Below are 17,219 nucleotides of genomic sequence, written 5' to 3'. Positions count from 1 at the left end.
GACAGCTAAACCGAATATATGTCCGGTACAAAGTCCGATCCATGATTATTGATTATGGATTCACGCAAAGATTGAATCCTAATTTTTTTTGGCAATTAAAGCTGCAAATTAGGATAATGTTTAGATGGATCGCACATGTTACCGTCACGTGCGTAGGCTCCACTGTCACATGTATACACGGCGGACCATACCCAATCTCCTCAAAACTTTAGACTTAGCGAGAGAGAGAGATCTTCGCATGTTTTTGCTTGCAATGTAAGCTAATTTAACGTATGAAAAGTTATACAAAATAAAAGATGTAGTGCTTTGACTCTAGGGTTTTGTGAAGCATCGTGACATATTCACATCAACCAAGGCCTTCGAGCACATTATTCAGAATTTCAACAAAAACTCTTAAGTCATATAGCTTGACATGTTTCTCTTGATAGTGACACCATACCATATCCCTCGAACACACCCTCGACCCCCTATAACTTGACACTTACAACTTTTACAATCGCTGTGGCCTATGATCATGTAATTCGATATTTATCACACCCACCATCATCCATGTTCATGCTATGCATTGCTAGCCAATTCATTCACACAATTTATAACATGATCTCTCGCAAACAATCAAATTTTTTCATACATATAAGATGTACAATAATTTTAGAACATAGTTGCTTTGATCCCGCATCCAAGAATTTATTATTTCTACAAATGGCCGCACCTGTAGGAAGAATTCACATTTCGTGGGTAGGTACGTATTTCATTAAAAGCCCATATCAGGGACCATCTAAATAGATCAGCCCAAAGGTATTTCCAAATATTCATTTAGTTAGCCCCATAAATTTAAGAACAAAGAAATAAATCAGGCATGATGATTTCAAATGTATAAGTTGATTGGTCTTTTGAAGAAGACTAAACTTTGACGGCACTATTTATCAATGATCATATCAAACAAAGGAGTCCATATATTCCCAAAACAGGAAATTCATTAATATGAAGAAAATGTCAACGACAAAATGCCTATATCTTGAGAGGGCGTTTTTGAGGACCTAGTTTGTATCAAGAAGGCAAAATTGATGAGTACCTCGATGTTTTCTAGTTTGTATCAAGAAGGCAGCCCAAAATTCGTCAAACCACGACGATGATGACAACAATTAAGTCATTAGTTTATCATTTTTCTTCTTCTTAATAGTATTAATCTTGAGGTTTGTTGAGTTGCAAATTATCGGTTTAAAACTTTTGAGTTTTCTGATGTTCGTGTATTCAACTTAATTTGATCCTTTTTTCCTACTTTGATATCAAAAGTCTATGAATATACAAAAAACAATTGAATGATACTTCCGTTGGTAAGCATTGAAATCATAAGTTGAAATTTAAAACCAAATTAATACACATTTAACTAACTCAAAACTTGCAATAAAAAAACGAATGATTTGAGTGGGGGTAGTCTCATATCTAAGATACATCTTAAATCGTAGTTGCCCTAATCCTCAGCCACGTATATATTCATGTTGGTGTTATAAAATAAGATACACATGAAAAAAAAAAACCTTTATCATTTATGCGAATAGTCCTATCCTATCCATACGATTAGTTCACATTTGTAGTTAGATAAAGATTGTTTTCTTATTATGACTTTTCATTTACATATCATAATATTTTAATCATCATCAAACGTGCAATTTCATGGCTATTTGCTTACAACTCAGCAATCACGATCCTAACCCAACGGTAAAACAACTCATTTAATATTAAATCACTGCCAGAAAATGCCTTTTTAAGACTAAAGTCATCTACTATAATGAGATCCTTGTGCTACTACTTTTTATTAGCGGTGATCAAGATTCAAAACATATCAATATATTATATATATTTGGCCATCAAATTGTTGGATCCAAACACCTCTACAGTTTTTTCTTTTATAAAATAATTAAATGTATACGATAGAGATGAAAATTTAACGAAGTAGCTTCTATATACAAAAAAGCTACTTGTATTAATTTTTATACAAGTTTGTACGTAATTGGATTCGTTACTTAGTAGTACGGCTTCTAAACAAACAATAAACAAATTCAATTACAAGATTTCATTATCGATCTGTCGGTAAGAATAAAAAAAAGATTTCATTTAAGAAACAAAAATCTAAATACTTTTGCTTGCTACCGTACGATTTAAAAATGGACGGTTCAGATGCAAACAAATGAGTCATAATAATGGATCCTACATCGGACAGAAGCATCAACGAAACTTCCAAATCCTTATATTAACTTAAACATTGAAGCTAGAAGCTAAACTTCCTTCTCACAAGTCACCACCATTTCTCTCTGGAAAAATCTTGAAACCAAAAAAACCATCTCAAAGTTTCTTGAGAAGAAGAAAAAGGGTCAAGAAAGATGCCTAAAGACAGGAAGATCGGAATCGCCATGGACTTCTCTGAGAGCAGCAAGAACGCTCTGCAATGGGCGATCGAGAACTTAGCAGATAAAGGAGACACACTTTACATCATCCACACTCTACCACTCTCTGACGATGAATCTCGTAACTCTCTCTGGTTCAAATCCGGTTCTCGTAAGTTTCCTACTTTGTTCTTTCTCTTCTTCTACGATTTGATCTGTCGGTTTAATACGGTTTAATTTGGTGCTGCAGCTCTCATACCGTTGGCAGAGTTTAGGGAACCGGAGGTTATGGAGAAATACGGTGTCAAAATCGACATCGCATGTCTTGATATGCTCGACACTGGCTCGAGGCAGAAAGAGGTGTTTTTTTTTATCCGAATCAAAATACATTGTTTTCAAAGAGTTATTGATAAAGAAACTATATAAATTAATGGTGGTTTTGTTGAAATAAAAAGGTGCATGTAGTGACCAAGTTATACTGGGGAGATGCAAGAGAGAAGCTTGTTGATGCTGTTAAAGATCTTAAACTCGATTCTATTGTCATGGGAAGCAGAGGACTCAGTGCTCTTCAAAGGTAATCTCTTGCTCCCTTTTTTTTTATGTAATAAATTCTATTCCATATTGGGAATCGTCTTGCCAAAATGCCATTATTGCAAAGTGTTTAGTATTGGTTTATATGAAATTATAAATTGTGAGATAATAGGGCCATTGATTTTTTTTTTTTTTTTCATCAAGGGCCATTGATATTAGTTGGTGTTGGTCCAAATCCATGATTAAAGAAACGCTCGTTACCTAACTAAAAGACAATGTCTAATACCAGTGGCTTTCAATTCGTGGTTTAATAATCCAAAACCATCTCACTTTACTTTCAACAATTTTGGTCTTCTAAATTAAACATCTTTCGAGGAACATGGTAGTATACAACTTTCATGACAATTACTTCTCAAAGAAAATGGACAATGGATTAGGTTTTAGGTTTTAGCTTTAGCTATGGATTAGGTTTTAGTTTTTAGCTTTAGCTTAGCTATGGATTAGGTTTTAGGTTTTAGCTTTAGCTTTGAATTTTGTCTTTATCTCATAATTAAGAAAAAACAAACATTTAAGATTCTTTTTCTTATAAGAAAACCTAATAAGTATGTGGTTACACACTTGTCTTTGATTTAATCTTTGATATTTTTAACGGTGATATTTATCATTGGTAATCTTTGAGTACTGAAATCTTCTAAACTTTAATCGTGGACCATTTTTGTCTGGAAGTGTAAAGAAGATATTTTCCAAGTGTAAATGACTAATAATAATTAAAAACAATGAAACAGGATAATAATGGGAAGCGTGAGCAGCTTTGTGATCCAACACGCGCCTTGCCCTGTCACCGTTGTCAAGGATAACGATTCTCACTAAATAAAGATGTCTTTATCTCATAAGTCCCTACCAAATATAATCATTATCGCATTTTTATGCTTTTATTAATAAAAGAACCTTTTGTTGGTTTTATTTGTAATTCGACTACAACAAAAAAGAGCCCAGAGTGTTTTTTTTCTTCTTCTTCTTGTTTTGTGGATTATTTCAATTAATATTTGGGAAATTGTTAAAAATACCTTTTTTAGTGTGTTTCTTTTCAAAAATGTTTTTTTTAGATATCTATTTTCAAAAATGTCTTTTTTTAAATCTGAAAATTTTATAAAAGTTTATTAGGTTTATAAGGTACTTATGGATTGTAACTACTACTTGAAGACTCGATCCAAGTATTTATAAGATTTTATAAGGTGTTTTTAAAGGTTTTATAAGTTATTTTAAAGGATTTTTAAGATTTTTTAAAGGTTTTACAAAATATTTTAAAGGTTTTTAAAGATATTTAAAATGCATTTATAAGGTATTTATAAAGTATTTATAAGATTTTAGATACATAGAAATATAATTTATTTATGTTTTAATAATATTACATATATATTTGGGTAAATCTTATATTTTTAAAAGCATTTTTTTATAAGGTTTTTAAAATGAAGTATTTTTAAAAAATAGCATTGAAAAAGTGGCATTTTTGAAAAAGACCCCTCCTGTATTTTGCTGGAATCACTCCATGTGATCTGCTTGAACATGTGGTGGGCTCGATTAAATGGAGTTTTTGTATATCCAAAGTATTCTTAAAAATAAGTTTGTGCTACAGAAATCACATGGGCAGGTTGGATTCTTTCACATTGATCATTGACTATATGGAAACAAATATTAGAATATTTCTCAAGGAAAAATTCCACAGAAAAAATTTACATTAAAAATTAGATATATGAATGAATAATTTATTTTTGTTAAAACAGATATATCACCGTGGTGAATTTATTTACTTATTTTGCACGTCATCGTAATGATCGATTTGAAAATTTAATGAAATTGACTACAAATAGAAACAAATCGTAGAATGTTAAGAGATCAAGACAGAAGAAGAAAAACAACAAAGCTAAGTGAAAAAACAAGACTATGGGCCGAAGTTATACGGGCCGGTGGGATTTAAGCCCAGTTTTTAGTTTCAATAGAAACAGAGCAAACTTGATCAAAATTACTAAGAATGCCACAGCTTTATGTAACCAGCTCAACTAAACCATTATCCGATTTTGTTTAGTCCTTTAGTTTGATTAACCCACAAATAGACAGAGCCAACTCTCACAGGTGCCTCTCTTTGGTTTCCATCATCTACGCTTTTCATACTTATGTTAGTAACTTGTGGTACAAGGTTTTTTTAACTCGAATAAATTCAAGTTTCCATTTTAGTGGTATTACTTAGCATCCAAAATTCAGAATTGTTAAAGAGAGATCAAGAATGTTTCATCCGTTCACTTCACATTAACCAATAATAATAATAAAATCAATAAAAACTCTATTTTAATCTTCCACCCATTAACACCAATTTAAAAGCTACATACTACATGGACGGTGATGACACAACTCCCACAAATCCACCATCCGATTTGATAATACCGAATAAGAATTATGAGGTTTTTTGAGTGCTCTCTCAGACATCAACACCTGGAACTTATGTTGTAGGTAAGAACACTACCTCTCTCTCACTAAACTCAAGTGCTTATTCCACTACCTTCAGTGCCTCAAATCTGCACTCAATCTTCCGCTATATAAATTCACACATTCACGAATCCAATTCAAACACACAACACAACATCGAACAAAAACACAATCTTGGTTACTTTCAAATCCCTCCAAGAAACTAAATGGCATCTTCCATTAAATTTCTCTGCATACTTGGCCTGATCTTCCTCGTTGGAGCCGTTGTTGACGGTGCAGGAGAGTGCGGTAGATCTTCGCCGGACAATGAAGCAATGAAGCTGGCTCCATGTGCAGGTGCAGCTCAGGACGCAAACACCGCCGTGCCAGGAGGTTGTTGCACTCAGATTAAGAGATTTTCTCAAAACCCTAAATGTCTCTGCGCCATTCTTCTTTCCGACACGGCCAAAGCCTCCGGTGTTGATCCTGAGGTTGCCCTTACCATCCCAAAACGCTGCAATTTCGCTAACCGCCCAGTTGGTTACAAGTGTGGACGTAAGTATATATGTATCTGACTTTATGTTATATCTTTATATTATGCTTTTACTTTAATAATAATTTTCATAATATCTATCTAATGTTGTTTTGTTTCTTTTTTCCATTTGCTTATAGCATACACACTTCCGTAGATTGTTGACGACTATAAGGATGAAGGAGATAACACTGAGCTTTATGTGGAAGCTTTGAGTTTACTACTATGTCTCCATGTACCGTATAATATATGAATAACGATAATGTTTATATGTATCAGCAGTGTGACTGTTATTGGACCTATATTAATAAATATATAAAATGATTCCACTCTACGTTCTTAAATTATTTCCTTAACAGAAACAGAGTATCAACTTTGTACTTGTAATTGTTTAAACTGGTGTCGTTTTTGGCAAACACTTGTATAACTTAGTTGCAAGTCAAATCTATCACCAACATATCTCAATAACGCGAAGTAGTTGAAGCAAAAAGACATGATGCTACCGCTTTCAAATTCTCAATATATTCAAGCCATTGTCTATATGGCGACCGATTCATACTTCGCCAACGGAAATTTAAAAGCGAAATAAACCAAGTCTTTATTTATATATTTATTGGAAGTTATAAACAATCAGCTGGGGAATAAAACCAACAACACCACCAAACACAAAAACAGCTGACAAAAAAAAACCCACTTAGATCCTACTGTCTATAAGTAGTTACTACCAGACTTTAAGTTGTGCTCATGCTTTCTCTATTTCCTTGGCGATTGCTTTACATTACTAAATAAAATCTGAACCGCCGGGAAAATGCTCGAGATCTGGGTGCCCGCCTCCTGGCCCTCTTGGAGGTTGCCTACACAGATTAATATAAACAAAAGTCAGAACCATTTACAAAACAGATTTTAATTGTGGAGTTTAGTAAGGAGAGTACTGAGTGCATAAGATTACTACCTTGTGAACCGGCCTGGTTCAAAACCTGGAACACCAGGTGGACCATAAGGATCAAAACGAGCACCAGGAGGTGGCATATCCCTGTCAAAACCAAAACAAAATCCATGGTTACTTGTCAGAAACAATTAAGAGAACTTTTCATGTGTTCAATTATATGGCTGTGTATGTGTATGTGCATCTGTGTAAAAGAAAGAGAGATTTTACGGTTGTGGTGGTCCCATGAAGCCAGGTCGATCAGAACCATCACCAAATGGGAAAAAACGAGGATCAGAAGGTCCTGCGACCAAACAGAATCAGTTTATCAAATTGTAATCAAGTAAAGCTGTGATAATATCTCGTTTCTCAAGAAGGATTGAAGGATCGTTCCTACCTACAAGCATGCTTCCATCCCCAAAACCACCCCTGGGGAGAGAAAATAAAGAAAATATATGTGGTTAGTGACATTAGAGATGAAATGAAGTGATACAGTTATACAATAGAAACTATAAATATCTATAACACACCTGCCAGGGTACATTCCAGCACCTGGGCCAGGGAAGAGATCACTGTAACCTCCATTACCAGGTATCGGAGGAACTACCACCCTAGGAAGTCAATAAGCGATAAGTTTTAGTTTTTGATCGTAAGAATAAGCACAAAAAAGTAGAAGTTAATGTATACCCTGAGGGGTGAATCTGAGGGCCTAATGGATTAGGCGTATCATCGTAATATCTAGGCTCTTCATTTCTCTCAGAGCTGCAAGCAACCAAGGATAAAACAATGGAGATCATAGAATAAACTTGAAGAATTAGGAAACATATATCATTCTGGTCCAATTAAGAAATGCCTCCACAAAACGAAGTTCCACAATGAGAATTACATGTACCAAATCAAAACCGAGTCCACTAAAATAGAGTCACAAAATCAGCAGAGACTCTGCTATGCGTTATTTCTGTGAGTTTAAGACAAAGGAAAAATGACTACACGAATGAGAATATCTATGTTTACTTCCCCAAGACAGTCCAGTGACAATACAAGCTACAATCATATGTTCGTTGCTAGTCCCCATGATCAAACACTAAGAGGCATCAAATTCTTGGTGCTTAATAAGGGAAATTACCTAGACTGGGCTCTCGAAGCAACAGGTTTTGGTTTTCCATCAAGCTTATCGAGAATCTGACTCTGCAAATCAGTCACTAACTTATCCAAATTCTTGAACTGCGCAGAGTAATCCCCCTCAATGCTCTCCTCAGCATACTTATCAACTCTGCACAAAAAACCAGAAAATTCTTACTACCTCTTAAGATTCTGCACCAAAAAAAATCACAATCGAGCAAAAAAGAAAAGAGAAACCATGACATACTTAATCTCAAGATGAGCAGGTTCTGCTCCACCATCAGCAATGGCATCAACAAGAAGTTTATCATCCATCGCCAAACACTTAACCAGAATTTTCTTTGATCCTTTCTTCGGATTCGCATAGACAAACGCATACTCTCCGTCAAATTCGTTCCATCCTTCGATCCCAACATCATCTAAAAAATTCCAGAATCGAACAAAATCAGAATCCTAAACCCTAGAAAAAGTCGAAAACAACAACAACTAAACGGAAACCAATACTAACTCTGAGAAGACGAAGAGAGAGCGTCGTCGGCGAAAGCAGGCCGTCCGGTGGCAGTGAGGATGTAACCGGAGGCGATGAAAGAAGAGTGAATAGCGAAAGCAACCTTGTCGTGGTTGTTGCGAAAAGGCGGTCTAGCCAACCTGATCATAGCCATCACCGTCTGAGAATTCGCCATCGATTCCGTCTCAAGAGTTGTCGAGAGTGTTCCTTCTTCAACAAATTTTGATCTTGGGAAAGAAGAAAACTAAAAGAAGTAGTGTGAATCTGTGATATGCCTTTGACTTAAGCTTAGATCGATATTGGGCCTACTTTGAAACAGTTTTGGGCTTGTCTGCAAAATAAAAAGAACGGGCCTTAAATCTCAAAGATTTTGGAAAACAAAAACAATTGCACCAGCCGGGAATTGAACCCGGGTCTGTACCGTGGCAGGGTACTATTCTACCACTAAACCACTGGTGCTTTCCTGAAAAGTTTTGCTAGAAACATTATAACTTATTTTGAAACTTTGCCGTTTTGGTAGTCGGCTAATCCCTTTGATAGGTTATTGTAAAAAATTCTTTTTTTTTGGATATTAGAAAATATTTGGTTTATTCTTTTTGTTTTATATCGTGTGTTATTTGTTTAATAAATTTCTAAACGTTAGTCAAAAGTTAGAATTATTCGTTTAATGATACATCATTAGATTTTTTAATAAAATATCTTTTGATCTTAAAATATCATTAGATTAACTTTCTTGCAGAAGTTATGTTTAGTATTCTTGTAAGGTATTGATGTTCCGTGTTCGATCTGACTCTTTCAACCAAAGACTTTGGTGCTTCATTTGGGTAATAACATGTGTTTATCATGATCCATTTGATTTCTACTATTTCTGTATTTATCAGTGTATTACACGAGACCGCTTAGTGGAAGAAGTTTAGTAGTCTTTTCAATCAAATATATATCATCATGTGAAATCTGACCTCTTCATCTCTCTCTGACATCATTTTCAAACAAGAAAAAGAAAAAGATTTTCAAGAGCATCTGATTAGAATTTAGAAATCGGGCAGCAAAAACGGCATGTTAATGAAAGCAGAACAGAATATCTTAGGTAAATCTAATTTACCAAAAAGAAAAACAAGCACGAGCTTCATGTGAATATGTGATAATTATTCTTCGCTTGGAAAAAATGGTATAGATTCTTGATAGAGACCTCAACAAGACTTGTTGTTGAAGCATGCAACACTTTTACACATAAATTGACTTCCCTTGGCCGAGTAACCTCTCAATGGTGGTCCTATCGTTAGGGAAAATTCACGTTTGATGTTATGTGGTGGTGGAAAAGGACATGAAACAAGATGCCTGATTTTAACTACACCCACAAAATGATACTAGCTTTACGATTTCCAATGTAGTTCTTGCAAACCACTCGTGATTGATCGTTCCCACCTATTTATGTCATTTAGTAACCTTGTGAAAATTTAGCTTAAATAGTCTATTACTAACAAAAGAGAAAAAAAAAGATTCGATAATTTGTTAATTTATAGAAGAAGTATTGGTTGACTGATGACCTCACTTGGGGTCTAAATGGTAACAGAGGGTTTTGTAAACATTGTTTATTTACATGTTTCTTTTTCGATGGCTATGTAAACTCTTTTTCAAGATAGTTAAGAAATATGTTAAAGAGAAAACTAGATTAATTACTACTCCATCTGTTTTAAACTACTTATCGTTTAAGGTTTTTGCACAAAAATTAAGGAAACAATTAAATTTTCTACTTTACTTTTTTTCAATATATTCTCTAAATTTTTTTATTGGTCAAGACATTAAAACTATGATAATAAAACTGGAATTTTTACAAAATATCTGCATTGAAAATTTAAAATAATAACTATTATGAGACAAAATTTAAATGCTAAAACGACAACTAAATTAAAACGGAGGGAGTAGAGGATTTCTTTCTTCTAAGTCTCGATTCAACCGGAACAACAAATTCAGGAAGGAGAAAGTTTTAACATTAATTGCGTCTAATGTTCTTATAATTATTTTAGTTTCATAGAATATAATATCAACTATATTATAAAATTTTATATAATGTGGTCAAAATAGAAAAAAGTCATTTGATATAGACCATTACATGTAGTAATTTGGTGATTTGTGTTGATGTCGTTGTTGTGTCACGACCCAAATTCAAATTCGTATAATGCATGTTGTTGACACCAAATAATAATTTCATTTGAAAAAATGATTTAAACTATATATGATCTAGTAAATAAAACATCGTCCTTTTTAGTTTAATTAAAAATTAAAAACTAGGGATGAAATCATCCACGATCTGATTCAATTTCATTGCTTATAGATGAGAGTCAGTCAATAGTGGTCGCAGCACTATAGGAAAAGGTAATCCACTTTCCTCAACCATAGCCATTAGTTCAGACATGATAAGAGTTGACTCATACTAATTAGAACATTAATTGTTTCTTTAGTTAATATTGAATCCTTATTAAATAGAAAAGATTTGGAAATGATGTTTTTGGTTTTGGTAGCAAATCCACTAAAGATTCACAACTTTCTCCTGGCAATGATCACCAATACGCTATAGCCACTTAAAACTCATCTAATAAAACTTGATTTTGGTCATGACTCCCTAAACCACACATCCATGGCAATTTCCTTGCTTCTAGAAAAAAAATGCAGTATTGATCACTCTAGAACTAGAGGATAATGATCGTTTAAGTCATTAATTTGGCTGGTGGTTACAGTATTGAGCATAAATCGATCCCATAATAATTGATTAAAATGTGAATCATGTGATTATAATTACTGTTACAATTGGAGACTTATATGATTATGTTTAAGTGTGTTTCTTCCTTTCTACCATTTTCTCGTGAGTGATTGATTATATTGGTGCTAGAATGCAATATTGATCGTTTAATATACGGTGGTAGTGGTTAATTAAAAAACATGATTAATAGATGATGATATCATATAATATGATTAAAAAAAAAAATCAAATGTGGCGGCACATTGCACAATAATGTTTTTTGTCAATGCTGTATTTTAGGTATGATCAGAAGAAGATACGTACGGGAGTTCAGAAATGGTGCTACATCAAATCTTACCTATTTTGGGGGTAATAATACCTAATCAAGGAGTTGTGTTTTTAAAGATTATGGTAAATAGATTAAGGTTTTCAAAAAAATGGGTAGAAAAACCCTCATTTTTCTTTAAAACATATAAAAAATTCTCAACTTTTTTTGTGGGTTTTTAAACTCTCACATTTTCATAAATAGTAAAATAAATCCTATTACTAATAAACTCAACTTTAATTTAAACAAATTGTTATATTAAAACAACAACAAACAAACTCAATTTATTTTATGATTTATTTTTTTCATTCGAGTTTGCGATTCTTTTCTTCTAAATTAAGGTTTTTGCGATATAAAAATCCATTCACCATTTAGTTGAGATTAATCAAATCACCTTTTGTTATTATTAGAAGTTATGTAATATAAACTACAAAAACTTACAGGATAACACATTTGGTTTTTTTGGTTTGTTCGAGTGTTTCAAGTTTTGATTTAGGAAATAGTCAAAATTATAACCAAATTCAGATTTAGTTGGAGGTTAAGTTTTGGATAAAAATATAGTTAAATAATATTAATTAATATAATTTATATTATATTTTTAATATATCATAATTTATATAGATATAAATATTAACTATTAATAAATGTTTATTTATTTTATTTGGTCCGATGAAAATATTTTGATGTGGAAATTCATACACTTTACGTAGTATTGTAAAATTTGGTTTGGTTTCAACCGAATAAACCTTTATTAACATAAATTCATATTCGGATCGGTATAAGAATTTATATATCACTCGTAACAAAATTTGTTAGGTTCACGTTGATGAATTTTTGTAAATTAACCAAATAAAACTTTATTAATTAAATTTTTTACATCATGCCTTAAAAATTTTCAATTTAGAAAAATATTGTAAACTAGAATTTTAGAAGAAAAAATCCTAAGTTAAATTGTTTATATTTATTTATGTTTTCATATAACGATTTGTTTATACAGATTAGTTTAGTAATATTAGTGTTTATGTTACCATTTATGTAAATGTAAGGGTTTAAAAACCCAAAAAAAAGTTGAGGGATTTTTACTTGTTTTTAGAAAAGGTGAGGGTTTTTTTACCCATTTTTCCAATTTTTTCAAAAAATGAAAATTCTTTCCGGAAAAGTTGTTGTTTTATTGAATTGAAATATAGTATTTAAAAGGTTTTATAAGAGTTTATTTAATACTTCTATACCACGTTTATAATTCAATTCTAGAAAATGCTAAATATGTATATTAAAAGAAGTCAAATTTACCATAAATTTCAATATGGTAAATGTAGAGTCGTTCGTCTTAGTGTCATATGTTATTAATAAGTACATCATAAATATGATGCAAGTACAACTAGCTATCGTGGATATTTGTGATGCAAATATAATTGTTTGGTATAGAGTTATTCATAAAATCGTACTTCGCGTTTTTAAGTGTTGCAAAGATGTAAGTGAATGATAAAATCATCATTTGTAATAGGATTGTAAATTAAAAATATATACTCTAGAAATAATGTGATATATGACCAAAAAAAAAAAGAAAAAAAAAACGTTCTCTAAGAATTTGTCGATAGTGAGGATCAGATCCTAGAGGGCTACAAGGAGGGTTTATCCAGAATCTTGAAAATTTTGTTTTTGGACAAATTAAAACCTTTGGTACTTTGGAATAATTTGAATAAGAGGTTTTTGTCATTTGGGTAAGGCATTAATATTTAATGTCTTGGGTTTTGGTTGTAGCCAAGAGGGAGATATCTTCAAAAAGACCCAAAGAGAGAATCTTTACTCTATTGGCATCAAACCCATATGATATGAAGGTTCCTCGGGATATATCTATAAGATTCTTGTAAATTTGTTCAACGAAATATGCATGTGCTAAGATTTTCTAAGCTACGAGTATAACTTTATATTTCGTTTCACTTTCGGTTGGAGTTTAAATTCATTTTTGGCTTCATAAATAGCTCAAAGTTGTTGAAACAAGAATAAAATTTGGTCATCACATTTCTACTTTAATATTTTTTCTTAATTCATGGGAAATTCATGCATGGAATTGTTTTAATTCATAGAAAGCTTCGATCAAATTTGAGGTTTTCTTCTGTCTCCATCTCTATTTGATTTGGCAAATCCGTCTGACTCTCTTTTAATCATAAGAGTTAAAGGAATTTCCAACTTTATTTATATGACTCCTTTTAGGTCCACAAAGCCACACAAGTTATTATCTGAAAATGACCGATTGGAAGAATTATGACTACCACGTATGAGTCGAGACTCTAAGCGAAAAAGCATTCTGATTTTTTGATTTTCTGTTTCAATTTCAATCTTCTAAGCCAAATGTTGCACAAGTTGTAAAAAAGTATATTTTTTCTTTGAATTTAATTTAACATTATATTCAAAAAAAAAAAAGAATTATGACTACCACTGCACTACACCGAGATTTGTACTTATCTTAGATCAAAGCTTCACTATCATTTTCTTCCCTTGGATTTTTGTATAGACTTTATAATAGTCTTAAAATCAAAAGTCGTGTGAAATTAAATTGTAGCTTTTTGTCATATTAATCGAAATGGAAGTTGAGAAGTTCTTCATTATGTGTCTTCTATTTGTAAACCAAACGTGTCCTTTTTAAAGAATCTTGGGAAGCACTATGGAGGAAGAGTCAAACATAGTGAATGTTATCCATTATATAAGAGGACCAAGCTTCTCCACAAACACATCACACACTTACTCAGCAACAATCCTCTCTCTCTTTCTCTCTCCCAATCATTTACACAAAAAATTATGGAGCACAACAAGGTTGATACAGAACTTCAAGAGGCATATGATGATCAACAAAAATGGGTTCTTGATTCTTCTACCGATAGTAGAGGGGAGATTCCGCTTCGGGCTAAAACAGGAGCTTGGAGAGCTGCACTCTTCATCATTGGTATGTATATATCAAACGTTTCAAAGAGATTTTTGTATTATATCTATAAAATAACTTTATTTGTGAAGTATTTATACGTTATAGTCTTATGGTTTGATATATGCATACAGGTATCGAATTCAGCGAGAGGCTAAGTTACTTTGGGATCTCCACGAACTTAGTGGTCTACTTGACGACCATTCTTCACCAAGATCTCAAGATGGCTGTAAAAAATACAAACTACTGGTCTGGTGTCACTACTTTGATGCCTCTTCTTGGAGGCTTTGTCGCCGATGCTTATCTCGGCCGTTATGGAACTGTCCTCCTTGCAACCACCGTTTACCTTATGGTAATTATTTCTGAAAGACCGGATAAATAATAATACTCAAAAAACTATTATCGATCGACCTTTTCAATACTTCAAACATAGACCTTATACACATTAATTTTAGTTATTTTTGTTGTGAACCTTGTGTAGGAGCACCTCTTGTATACTCTCAAAACCGAGTCAATGATAGCCAAAAATATTATGAGTTCAAAATGAAATATATATTTTCATATATACCTTATTAAAATATGTATATTTTATTATTTATTTTTGTTATTTTGTTGTCGGTTTTGATCGGTAGTACTATTTGGACACTATAAAAACCAGCCTAATAACTTCATATCTTTATATACACTATAAATTTTGAGATTAGTCAAAACTTGATGGTTTGTTTCACTTGTTTCTATTTTTAATTTGTTTTGAATCTACAATTTTACAGGGATTGATTCTGTTAACATTGTCTTGGTTTATACCGGGATTGAAAGCATGTCATGAAGAAATGTGTGTTGAGCCAAGGAAAGCCCACGAGATAGCCTTCTTCATTGCAATCTACTTGATCTCCATAGGCACTGGAGGTCATAAGCCAGCCCTTGAGAGCTTTGGAGCTGACCAATTCGAAGATGGCCATTCCGAAGAACGAAAGATGAAAATGTCTTACTTTAACTGGTGGACTGCTGGTCTATGCGCTGGTATTTTAACCGCGGTGACTGCAATGGTCTATATCGAAGACAGGATTGGTTGGGGTGTGGCCGGTATCATACTCACAATAGTCATGGCTACTTCGTTTTTTATCTTCCTTATCGGTAAACCGTTTTACCGTTATAGAGCACCTTCCGGTAGCCCATTGACCCCAATATTGCAAGTCTTTGTCGCCGCCATTGCAAAAAGACATCTTCCTTGTCCCAGTGATTCTTCTCTCCTTCATGAGTTAACTAATGAAGAGTATATTAAAGGCCGGCTTCTTTCTAGCACAAAGAATCTTAAGTAAGTGCATAATAACTCGGATGTTTAGTCTTGGTTTAAGTTAGGTTTTGGTTCGATTTTTTTTTTTTTTTTTTTAAATTATTATTATATCAATAGCAAACAAGTAAAGTAATATATATCCAAAATAATATGGATCGATTTATTACAATTTCAGTCAGAGGTTTAAAATTATTTTTACATAAGTTTTGAATCCGTTTAATTTTTACTTTTTTCTTTGGATACTGAAAAATTGAATCCGTATAAAGCATATTACAGTATCCAAACATGCATGTAAGTGATTCCGATTCTGTTTGCAGATTTCTAGACAAAGCAGCAGTTATTGAGGACCGAAACGAGAACACTAAAGCCGAGAAGCAGAGTCCATGGAGACTCGCAACGGTTACAAAAGTGGAAGAAGTTAAGCTACTCATCAACATGATTCCAATCTGGTTCTTTACATTAGCCTTTGGAGTATGCGCCACTCAAAGCTCAACACTCTTTATCAAACAAGCCATCATAATGGACCGACACATCACCGGGACAAGCTTCATAGTTCCTCCAGCTTCATTGTTCTCTCTCATAGCTCTCTCCATAATCATCACCGTAACAATCTACGAGAAACTCCTCGTGCCTCTTTTGAGACCCGCCACTGGAAATGAAAGAGGCATTAGCATTCTACAAAGAATCGGGATCGGTATGGTTTTCTCCTTATTCGCAATGATCATTGCTGCTCTGATTGAGAAGAAAAGATTAGATTATGCTAAGGAACATCACATGAGTAAGACCATGACCTTGAGTGCTATATGGTTAGCTCCTCAATTCTTAGTCTTAGGAGTTGCGGATGCTTTTACTCTTGTGGGTCTTCAAGAATATTTCTACGACCAAGTCCCAGATTCCATGAGAAGCTTAGGCATAGCGTTTTACCTCAGCGTGCTTGGAGCGGCTAGCTTTGTCAACAATCTTTTGATAACGGTTAGTGATCATTTAGCCGAGGAAATTTCCGGGAAGGGCTGGTTCGGGAAAGACCTTAATAGCAGCCGCTTGGACCGCTTTTACTGGATGCTAGCCGCTTTGACCGCTGCAAATATCTTCTGCTTTGTGATCGTGGCCATGAGATACACTTACAAGAGTGTGCAGCCGAGTCTGGCTGTTGTTCCTGACAGCGGTGATGACGTTGAGACAGCCACAGGGACGAATAACACGTCCAAGTTTACCTAACTTGGCTATCGGTTTGGTCATATAATAACCATTTTGTGTTCTTTTTGTGTGTGTGTTTGTTGTAATTTTGAAAAGTGATGTTGTAGTCATTTTAACTTAGTGTGGCGTTAGCCTTTAGATACGTATGTACCAATCCAAACTGAATTCGAAGTCCAAATTTATATACTAATTAAAAAATAGTGTTTAAATTATGATATGCGTATTTTGAAAACAGAGGTAATTAATCACAATGGTACATTACCTCTGTTTTACCA

General features: G+C 33.3%; 4 protein-coding genes and 1 non-coding gene across 5 annotated transcripts; 3 read left to right on the top strand and 2 right to left on the bottom strand.

Annotated features, from left to right (window-relative positions):
* The first annotated feature begins 2,269 nt into the window (after nucleotides 1-2,269).
* On the top strand, nucleotides 2,270-3,883 carry LOC9314019 (universal stress protein PHOS32). The gene is made up of 4 exons (XM_002877905.2): nucleotides 2,270-2,559; nucleotides 2,638-2,747; nucleotides 2,843-2,961; nucleotides 3,704-3,883. Exons 1-4 carry the CDS (start codon nucleotides 2,385-2,387, stop codon nucleotides 3,786-3,788), a joined length of 489 nt encoding a protein of 162 aa, XP_002877951.1. The 5' UTR covers nucleotides 2,270-2,384; the 3' UTR covers nucleotides 3,789-3,883.
* A 1,468-nt stretch (nucleotides 3,884-5,351) lies between these two features.
* Nucleotides 5,352-6,257, top strand: LOC9312303 (putative lipid-transfer protein DIR1). The gene is made up of 2 exons (XM_021025805.1): nucleotides 5,352-5,936; nucleotides 6,054-6,257. Exons 1-2 carry the CDS (start codon nucleotides 5,609-5,611, stop codon nucleotides 6,068-6,070), a joined length of 345 nt encoding a protein of 114 aa, XP_020881464.1. The 5' UTR covers nucleotides 5,352-5,608; the 3' UTR covers nucleotides 6,071-6,257.
* Nucleotides 6,258-6,486: 229 nt separating this feature from the next.
* LOC9314018 (probable proteasome inhibitor) lies at nucleotides 6,487-8,775 on the bottom strand. Its single transcript, XM_021025804.1, has 9 exons — nucleotides 8,469-8,775; nucleotides 8,208-8,379; nucleotides 7,965-8,111; nucleotides 7,526-7,600; nucleotides 7,369-7,449; nucleotides 7,236-7,267; nucleotides 7,070-7,142; nucleotides 6,866-6,946; nucleotides 6,487-6,767 (listed from the first exon to the last, which is right to left on the bottom strand). Exons 1-9 carry the CDS (start codon nucleotides 8,641-8,643, stop codon nucleotides 6,695-6,697), a joined length of 909 nt encoding a protein of 302 aa, XP_020881463.1. The 5' UTR covers nucleotides 8,644-8,775; the 3' UTR covers nucleotides 6,487-6,694.
* An 81-nt stretch (nucleotides 8,776-8,856) lies between these two features.
* On the bottom strand, nucleotides 8,857-8,927 carry TRNAG-GCC. The gene has a single exon. It is a non-coding gene; the product is annotated as a tRNA-Gly (tRNA).
* A 5,220-nt stretch (nucleotides 8,928-14,147) lies between these two features.
* Nucleotides 14,148-17,156, top strand: LOC9312302 (protein NRT1/ PTR FAMILY 5.7). The gene is made up of 4 exons (XM_002877903.2): nucleotides 14,148-14,477; nucleotides 14,588-14,805; nucleotides 15,224-15,768; nucleotides 16,065-17,156. The coding sequence occupies exons 1-4, from the start codon at nucleotides 14,333-14,335 to the stop codon at nucleotides 16,963-16,965; spliced, it is 1,809 nt and encodes a 602-aa protein (XP_002877949.1). The 5' UTR covers nucleotides 14,148-14,332; the 3' UTR covers nucleotides 16,966-17,156.
* The last annotated feature ends 63 nt before the right edge of the window (nucleotides 17,157-17,219 follow it).

Source organism: Arabidopsis lyrata, assembly GCF_000004255.2.
Source record: "Arabidopsis lyrata subsp. lyrata unplaced genomic scaffold ARALYscaffold_5, whole genome shotgun sequence".
Lineage (NCBI taxonomy): Eukaryota > Viridiplantae > Streptophyta > Magnoliopsida > Brassicales > Brassicaceae > Arabidopsis > Arabidopsis lyrata.
This window is presented reverse-complemented; position numbering and strand designations above follow the sequence as displayed.

Bases quoted from the DNA above. Each gene is read 5' to 3' on its own strand.
- LOC9314019 (XM_002877905.2), top strand. From the start codon at position 2,385: ATGCCTAAAGACAGGAAGATCGGAATCGCCATGGACTTCTCTGAGAGC. The intron at 2,748-2,842 runs GTGTTTTTTTTT...TGAAATAAAAAG, and splicing joins CTGGCTCGAGGCAGAAAGAG to GTGCATGTAGTGACCAAGTT. The intron at 2,962-3,703 runs GTAATCTCTTGC...ACAATGAAACAG, and splicing joins GGACTCAGTGCTCTTCAAAG to GATAATAATGGGAAGCGTGA.
- LOC9312303 (XM_021025805.1), top strand. From the start codon at position 5,609: ATGGCATCTTCCATTAAATTTCTCTGCATACTTGGCCTGATCTTCCTC.
- LOC9314018 (XM_021025804.1), bottom strand. From the start codon at position 8,643: ATGGCGAATTCTCAGACGGTGATGGCTATGATCAGGTTGGCTAGACCG. The intron at 8,112-8,207 runs GTATGTCATGGT...TTTTTTGTGCAG, and splicing joins CCTGCTCATCTTGAGATTAA to AGTTGATAAGTATGCTGAGG. The intron at 7,450-7,525 runs GTATACATTAAC...TTGACTTCCTAG, and splicing joins CCTCAGATTCACCCCTCAGG to GGTGGTAGTTCCTCCGATAC.
- LOC9312302 (XM_002877903.2), top strand. From the start codon at position 14,333: ATGGAGCACAACAAGGTTGATACAGAACTTCAAGAGGCATATGATGAT. The intron at 14,806-15,223 runs GTAATTATTTCT...ACAATTTTACAG, and splicing joins CAACCACCGTTTACCTTATG to GGATTGATTCTGTTAACATT. The intron at 15,769-16,064 runs GTAAGTGCATAA...TTCTGTTTGCAG, and splicing joins TCTAGCACAAAGAATCTTAA to ATTTCTAGACAAAGCAGCAG.